This window comes from Micropterus dolomieu, linkage group LG19 (assembly GCF_021292245.1).
Source record: "Micropterus dolomieu isolate WLL.071019.BEF.003 ecotype Adirondacks linkage group LG19, ASM2129224v1, whole genome shotgun sequence".
Taxonomy (NCBI): Eukaryota; Metazoa; Chordata; class Actinopteri; order Centrarchiformes; family Centrarchidae; genus Micropterus; species Micropterus dolomieu.
In genome coordinates, this window is record NC_060168.1 from 12,000,628 (window position 1) to 12,009,556 (window position 8,929).

The window sequence follows — 8,929 nt, forward strand, 5'->3', positions numbered from 1 at the left end:
ACAGTCCACAGTAGAGAACATTTTTTCTATATCTTTCGTAAGACTACGCCTGCTTCTCTGCTCTGCTGACACACAGTGTTTTTCACTCATTGAAGATGACTACAGCTTCAAAAAGGCACATTGTCAGTGCTCTGACCGGAGAAAACAAGTCACAAAATGTATCAAATCATCTGGAATGGTAAAAATACAGCTACAGAAAAAGTCTTCTAGGGACCTGATGAATTAATCAACAATGAGTCAGAAAAAGACAGCAGTATTACCGTGTCTGCAATGTAGACTACAAGATCCATTTCAGACAACAGATGAGCCTATGAATATGTAATTATACCTATAAATATATAATCCCTTTTGTGAAAGAATCTGATTGTATAGCCTTTGCTACCTTTCATTTGAGTCACAGAAGTGCTACAGCAACCCACTCTCCTCTCTTTATATCTGCAGGATGACAGAACTTAAATGTCTGATTTCACAGGGGCACACCTGCTGAGAGAGGCAACTAGTTGACATGCTGGAGAGGCACTGCAGAGGGTTAAGGTATCACCGTGACAGCCAAAGAAATGACAAACCAACTCTGTGCTTCATGAAGACGACACTCTGCTACAAAATATTCCACAATTCAGCTGTTAGAAATGTGGTTTATTAGGCAGCCGCGCTCTATCGCAGCCACCTCCAGCCCCCTCCACGCCGTCTCATCTGACCTCCTCTGCGTGCGTGTCATATCACCATGGCAACAGGCACACGAGAGAGACACGGAGGAGGAGGGAGAGACAGAGAATTGGGGGGACTGACTCATTTGCTAATTTTGCCTTGCACTTGAAATTGGGCATCAGAAAGGAGCCGGTCAGGAAAAGGCCTGCATACAAGTTTTCTTTGGGAGTGACTTTCTGCATGGCTACCTGTGAAATAATCAGTGATGCAACAGATCTGTGGCCTGTACTACGAAGGGAGGTAACTGGCTTATCCAGGTAACTTCAGGAGTAACTTCCCGATTAACCTGTACTATGAAAGGTGGATAGGTGTTAGGTCTGTTGCCATGGCAATTTACACTAAATCTCTAAACTGCACCGAGCAGGTTTTGTTCGTGGTTAACTCGAGGTTACCCTGTATACGTTGACTACACACCACATCTGTACTCAGTGTTAATGATGAGAAGTAGACTATTAATACACACCACTTGATAAAATATATTTAGGTTTCATACTGATTGGTTTCATTGCAATTGCAGCTGAAATTAAGTTATTTACATTTATACAGCGAGCACTGCAGCCTCTTTGAAAGTAGAGAAGAGATCTTAATTAACAGGACAGTTCCTTAGATGTAGCCCATCTGTAGGCTACAACTAAATTCTCCGAAGTGTTTTCACATACAGTGGGGAGAACAAGTATTTGATACACTGCTGATTTTGCAGGTTTTCCTACTTACAAAGCATGTAGAGATCTGTAATTTTTTTTAACCATAGGTACACTTCAACTGTGAGAGACGGAATCTAAAAATCACTGTTTTCTTCTGAATACACCCAATCCACGGCAAAGTCTGTAACGTGCACGATAGTGATTGTGGACTAAACTCAAGTATTTCCTCACTGCTAAATCCGATTGTAAAGTCTAATATAAAACTTTCCACTGCACATAATACATAGTAGACACGTGTGTGTGACGTTGCAGACTTGCAAAGTTATTCATCCATCCATCGCCAACCGCTTATCCTGCATACAGGGTCACGGGGGGCTGGAGCCTATCCCAGCTGACATTGGGCAAAAGGCAGGGTACACCCTGGACAGGTTGCCAGTCCATCGTAGGGCTGTTATTTTCTCTCATAAATGTGTGACTATAATGTCAGAGAATATTCAAGTTTTTTACTTTTAGATTAATCTTGGAAATTCAGTTTGGTCTCAGATTATTAGGCTACCCCTCTCCGCTGGCTCCTTTATTTCTATTACAATGGACCTTATTACGCTATACTACTCTTTGTGGGGTTCATCAATAGTGATAAATGATCAGTATATATTTTATGAACGTTAAGAATCTTTAATATATTATTACACAAAGTACTATTTCTTGAGATTCAGCAAAAACATGTGGTGTTAACTGCGTTCAAACAGCAAAGTGTCCTAAAAGGACCTTAAGAAGTGAATCGCATAATTCGGCAAAACAGATATTGTAGGCTACCTACCGAAATTTGCATCCACCTCTTTTCTCAGTATAACAGAGCGTTACCTCCCGCGAGGTGTATGCAATTCACGGCAGGCATGCAGAATTCGGCACAACTCCTGCGCTGCAAAACGTCACTAGACCTTGTGGGAGCAAGGCCTGATCATTGTTATAAACTCACTGTAAGCTCACGCAGTCTACCGGAGGTAGATTGTGTCTGACTTGATGGCGCTTTTTTATTCCCCTATCTATCAAGTCGGCGAAAGTCAGCCAGTTATCTCGAATGCACCTGTAGACTACCAGTTATACAGCGTGGCAACTTCGTTTTAACTGTTTTGAAAATGGGTCTCCGACATTGACAGCGTTTTGTTGGACAGATTTGTGCAGCAGTGTTTATGATACCAACCATTCAATTCACAGACAGGTCTGTTGTCCGTGTTTGTGAGAGAGAAAGAAAGGGAGAGTGACCGAGTGAGAAGATGTGGAGAGTGAATATGAGCTCCGCAGCGCTGCAATCAAGAACACTGAAGATAATTAGGCTACAAATTTACTCCATATGATGCCAACAAGCCTCCCTGGCTTTGTCGGCCGCCAGGACATTAGATTTTGCCTTTTTATAGTTAAAAACTGTTAAACATACATTTCCATAACTGTAGCCCAGTAGCCAGTCCCCGCAACTATTAACGCAATTTCATCCCATAAAATCAATGAAACTTTTCCACAAATTTGACCCATCATCACCGTCTCCCGCAAAACGTTGTCATATGTCAGCTTGTCACTTCCTTGTTTACAAGACATGACAGACATTAAAAGACTGTGAAAAACAGTATCCGGATCTTCTTTACCAAAGCGGGGGTTAACTGTTAGATAAAACGAGCAGTATTGTGGTTGAACATAAAAGGAAATAGTCTATTGACAAACACTTTCCTACCACAAAACATATGCAGAGAGTGGTAAGCTGGTTTAAACTGTGATTTAAAGTAGACAGTGCATCTTTCTCTACCTATCAGGATACCATTACCCTAAAAATACAAATGTGTTGATAACCGAAATGGCATGGTTTTATATACTCAGTACTGACACAACTTTGGAAAGCAATGCTCACTTGATGAAGGATGCTTTAAGAGTAATGCCTAAGTACCACATTTGCTGCTTATAAATCTTAGCTTGAGTAAAATTTTCATTACTCTTGCTAAAAGCTACCGACTCATATGGAGAATCTAAAAGGAGGGCCTAAGCAACAGAAAGAAGGCGAAGCATGCTGGCACGTAACTAAAGAGTGTGTAACTATCTGATACTCATCTTATGCTGCTGTTTTGGCCTGGGCTCTTGAAAAAGAGATAATGTATCTCAAGAGATTTTCTTGTTAAATAAAGGTAAATATAAAATTTTTTTTCCAGTAACATGAATCCTTATTGAACAGTAGGTACACTGCACAAATTTAAATATACCAGTATGCAGATTCTGGTTAATATGGGTTTGTGATTTTGTGAGTTTGACAACAGCCACACTGCCTCTGACAACTTACAGAATATCCATCTTTAATACTTACATGACAAAGTCAAGTCATATGAAAGAGCCTCCTCTATTTGAAGTGAAAACAAAACTTGATTTGCTGCATTACAGGCCTGGCAGACAATCATCAGGGAAAATACTAAGCCTCACATTCAGGCAGTCATTGACTACAATGGATTTTCAGAAACTAGGGCTGGACGAGATGGCCTTAAATCAAAATTACAATTAATTGAACATTTTACCTTGATAACGATTAATGAACGATTTGTCTAGTTTTTTGCCCCCAAGGTTTATACTGTAAATATGTTAAACTATAAAATGTGGGGGGTTTTTTCCGATTCACAGATCAAAGTCAAAAATTGATGATCAAATGTTAATTGATAAGGTAATGTTTATATGTACATAACAGAAACCAGTATTCCCCACATATTACTACTATACTACTGAAAGAATGAGAGCTGCTATTAAAATTTCCCATGATCATTAATATAATGCTTAACACTCAACGCTGGGCTATCGTTTTCTCATCATTCATCAAAGGACCTCTACGTGACAGGTGCTGTTATAAGAGCAGCAAAGCCTGGACGGGGCGCATTTTTTATACAGGACTGTATAAAAAAATGATTAACAGGATTAAATAACAAAATAACCAACATGGGAAAATTTTGGTTTCAATTGCTTTTAAATTAATTGTCCAGCCCCATCAGAACCTTGAAATGCTATGAGTTATGTTCATTTTAAATTGTCCAATATATTTTGTGACTATGTGCTCACTTCAGGAGCAGCATTGCCTGGGAAGTGACAGTCACTTAGATCCTATAACAGCAGTCATGATGTCATGAGGAATTACACATGTACATGCAATTTACATGTGCAAAACTGGATATCTGGTTAATTACTTGAGATCCTATCATTAAGTAATTATAAACATCCATTTACTAAAAGGCTCCGAAGTTTTTTCTCCTCTTCCCAGCCATAAAATTACAAACTTGCGTCCAATGCTCCATCAACAGAAACACCTTGGTTTGCAATAACCCCCCTTAAGATGCCTGCTAAAGGCAATGAGTAATTAAACGGTGCGTCACACGGCCATGGGCACGTAAAACATCAGCATGCGGATTACTTCAATCATGTGGGTAAACAATGTCACTGTAAGAGCAACCCATCAAGTTACACACTGCTTCTTGCTAAATGACTAAAGAACTGATCAACACAAGACGGATGCGTCAAGCCAAAGAGAGGGAACAATAGAAACCTGTACATCTACAAAGCTCATTCAACGTGATGTAATTTGTCACTGTGGAGCTGTCTGTATATAAACAAAACACCAATAAATAAAAAGGTGCTCTGCAAGTCTGAGGGATGTCAGTAGCAGTGAAAAAAATAAATAAATAAAATTCAGGTTCATCATCTTTGCATTTATCACCCCAGGTAGCATTAAGATGATTAGTGCAGTGATTTATCCAGCTGTTACCTTGATGCCATTTCATGTCAATATTATGACAACTAGTACATGTTTCATATATCTTTTTAGCTTCATATTTTTAATCAAGATGTTACAATCTTCTATTGAATATGGTCTTAAACTGCATTGGGCTTCAACCTCAAACTGAATTTTTAACTTCATAACAGCTATATGAACAATTAGAGATCCAGAGAATGAAGGACAAAATAGTTAATTCTAAAAAGTTAAAAACTAACTAAATAAAACAAACAAGTTAAAAACAAGATCATCTGAGTTAACTGTGGATTTTGGGGACACTCTGGATATAGTTTTAGTAAACACGGGATAACACTGACTTTCAAAGATATAAAGATTTTAAGAATAAATATATGACAGCAACATGCAAAGTGTTTTTAGCAGATTAGGGTACCTCCCTGTAACTCCCTGACAATATCTGCATGTTCTCCCCTCTTCCCCAAATGAAGGTCATGTTTGCCATCTTTTTCTAAAAAAACAATATATACACTTTACTTTAGAGTGAACAAACCCAGCAACAACTGAGCAAAGCTCAGCAGCTCCCAGCAGAGAAGAAGTAAACCTTTAAACTAAAAATTAATTTATAAGTACAGCCTAATGTACGTCTCTTTCTGAAAGCTAGAGTTGTGTCTCCTTCATTTGACAAAGAGAAAGAAGCAAATCAAGGAATGGTAGTGACTCAAGAACATATTCAATGTACCCCAAAGCCATGTCCCAATTTGTCCACATATCTCGTCCTAATTTCCACCTCAACCCCAAGCCCTGCAAGCGTTTTGGTCATTTTATGATTCAGCTGGGTTAGTTCTATAAACTAATATAATAAATCTGAACTCACTATAACCTTTCTGGACAAACCTAATCTCGGTTAGTAAATAAATATTTTATATCATACCTTTGGAACTAACCCACTGTTGTAGAGAAAAAGATGATTTTAAAATTGTAATGTTTTTATTATTCTGGCAGATGCCTGCATCTGGCTGGACACGTGAAAAAAGACAAATGGGCTGTGACTTGTAAACCACTCATTTGACTTACATCAAAATTGTTGAGGGCGTAGGCGAGCTCTCCACCCCCTGCTGGGTGACTGAGTGCTGAGTCTTCAGTAGCAGTGGCCTGGGCGGCGTTGGAGATGCCGGACACTGCATGCTGCAGCTGTTTGTAGATCAGGTCACGGTTGGCCTTGTAGGCCGCCACGTCAGGGTGCTGCAGGCAGGCACGGGACGCTGTGTACAGCATGGGGATGTTCCTCTGTAGCACCCCGCGAGCAGCAGCCATTTGGTCCTTGTGGTGAACGTCTTTTAGCTCCTGGCAGAATGGAATGAAAAAGAGCAAAGAAAAGGATGGGGGAAAAAAATAATAGGGTTAATATGGAAGATGGAATACTTACAGGGGGCTGGGTGGTAATGTACTTTAGATTCAAAATGAGCTTGTCATGCCCTTATGGAGACACTAAGTGTGACAGAGTTTGTTCTGGATGACCCAGATTTATTTCTGTCCCCTGCGGTAACACAACAAAGTCATAATCAGGCCATTATAATATGCCTTTGCAATTTAAAGTGTTGCTATTCAGACCTCAGCATTATATTGCAATTACATCTTCATAGGGAGGGAGGAGAGGAGATAGTGATCGCTGGCATAGATTTATGGCACAAAAACCCCCAGCTTGCATATACAAAAAAAAAAATAAATAAAAAAAAGCCTCCCCTCCCAGGGCTTTTTCCCACTATTATTTGAAACATGCTCTAAAAAAAAAAAAAAAAAAAAAAAAATAAATAAAAAAAAGCCTCCCCTCCCAGGGCTTTTTCCCACTATTATTTGAAACATGCTCTAAGAAAAAAAAAAAAAACAACCTGTCTTAAAGCCCCATTACGTCCTGCATTCACTTTGATTAAACACATTTTGCTATCCATAAAAATGTGCAATTACAAGTAATTTCTTCACAAAATCATCATTTTGGCAAGTTTTCCATTTAAAGAGGGGGTACTATGGAGAATAAGAACCGTCTAGTCTCGGAGTAGATTTTTGCAGAGATGTTATTTAAGTGCTTTTGAAGTATGAAGCTAGGAACTCATCAGTGCTGCAACTTGCTGATGTGATGCAACTGCATGTAATGTTCTGGAAACCAAATAAATATAAAAAAAAAAATCATATATATCTCTATCTAGCTCTATCTATATATCTATATCTATATATCTCTCTATATCTATATCTATCTATATCTATATATCTATATCTATATCTATCTCAAAACAAAAAATAATGACAAACAAACAAGTTTAAATATCAGAACATCGGCTAACTGCAGCCGCTGACATTAACATGATGAACAGCAGGGCTTGGGCTATGTAATGAATCTCTTACATAAAGGGCCATGAATGTGCTTTTAGGGACTATCAAAGCTCCAGTGGACTTTGTTTCCAGCACGTATGTGGAGAGTCTGTCCGTAGATGCTCATGGCTGGTTACCTACGATTACCAGTTCCTGCTACACTGAACGGTGGTCAGTCTGTCGATATCTCTTTACCTCCCGCGTCAAACACACTACGTAGTGATCATAGTAAGGAGGGTTTTAAAAACAGGGGTGATGACGAGGTGTAGGGACAGTATGATGATAGTGTTTTTATTGAAAATAAATGTTGATCCGATGTTATCCATTTATAATGGTCTCTTTAAAGTGATGCTAAAGATGAGTTTGCATACTCAACATTTGAGGTAATTAAGTCATTCAGTCAATAATCTAAATTTATGATGTTGGTGGCAAGTATTGTGTAAATCTAACAAACATTTAAATCCTACCACTATCCACAGTGGCTGTCATTCAGTATGTATTCCTCAGGCCAGCATGAAGGATAGCTTAAAAATTACTTAAACTTACTTCGTTTGTAGTTAGCATGATGACAATCTTGGCAAATAAGGGTGAAATAAAAGGGAATATAATCTCAAAATAAAAAAACACTATTCATTAAGCTTTCTTAATTTCCAGTAATTAGCAGGTTTGTGCATCTACTGGATCTGCACCAAGAACCTTACAATGTTGTTTCAAGTGGAAAATGCAGTTCACTGTTGACTGCCACTTACACTAAAGCGGAGAAAAACGATGTGCCATGTCTCATCACAAGGAAATGGGTTTTGTCACATTTACAGTCGCCTTTATGCTTTTTTCTTACACTCCCAGCCCTCTTCACTGCAATTGGTAATAAGAAGATTTGTTCATGCTTACTGCATCTAATCACCCAGCTAAAGCATGAGGCACTCTTCCTCTTGCTTACTTCCTCCAATTGTTTTACTGATTATTTGCTTGGTGGGTTGAGAGCATGTTTTGTTATGAGTGACAAGACTACAAACACCTCATAACCTCCCAACCCAATAAAGACCCAGCAGACTCCTCTGCTCCCACAATCTGACCTTGTCTCTCTTTTTTGCTAACTGTACATTACCTGCTGTCTCTTGGCAGCCATAAGATTCAGCTTGTCCACTTCTGGTTTCAAGGCCTTATACTGGATTCCAAGGTCCTGCTCTGTTCCTGCATTGCGCACTTTCACCAGATTGTCCTCCACCTGAGCCAGGTTGATGAAAAAAGTTAGACAATACTTCAAAACTTTTACTGTAAATGTTAGTTTTATAATGTCCAGGTGTATGCTCGGGCAGAACACATCGAGATTTCAAACAGCAATTTTCAAAATTGCAATCAAATCAAGCTGTGATTTTAATTAGCAGTAGCTTGTAAGCTTAAGTTTCCAAATGTGAAAAGTCCAGCTGGCTGGAATTAAATAAACAATGAAAGT

General features: G+C 38.9%; 1 protein-coding gene across 1 annotated transcript in view; it reads right to left on the minus strand.

Annotated features, from left to right (window-relative positions):
• The window catches only part of ctnna1 (catenin (cadherin-associated protein), alpha 1), a gene marked incomplete at its 5' end in the record, with an annotated part of 84,895 nt that overhangs the window by 73,612 nt on the left and 2,354 nt on the right, over positions 1-8,929 (minus strand). Inside the window, 1 exon segment of the mRNA XM_046030179.1 lies at positions 6,181-6,450. Within this exon segment, the coding sequence (XP_045886135.1) occupies positions 6,181-6,450 (270 nt within the window).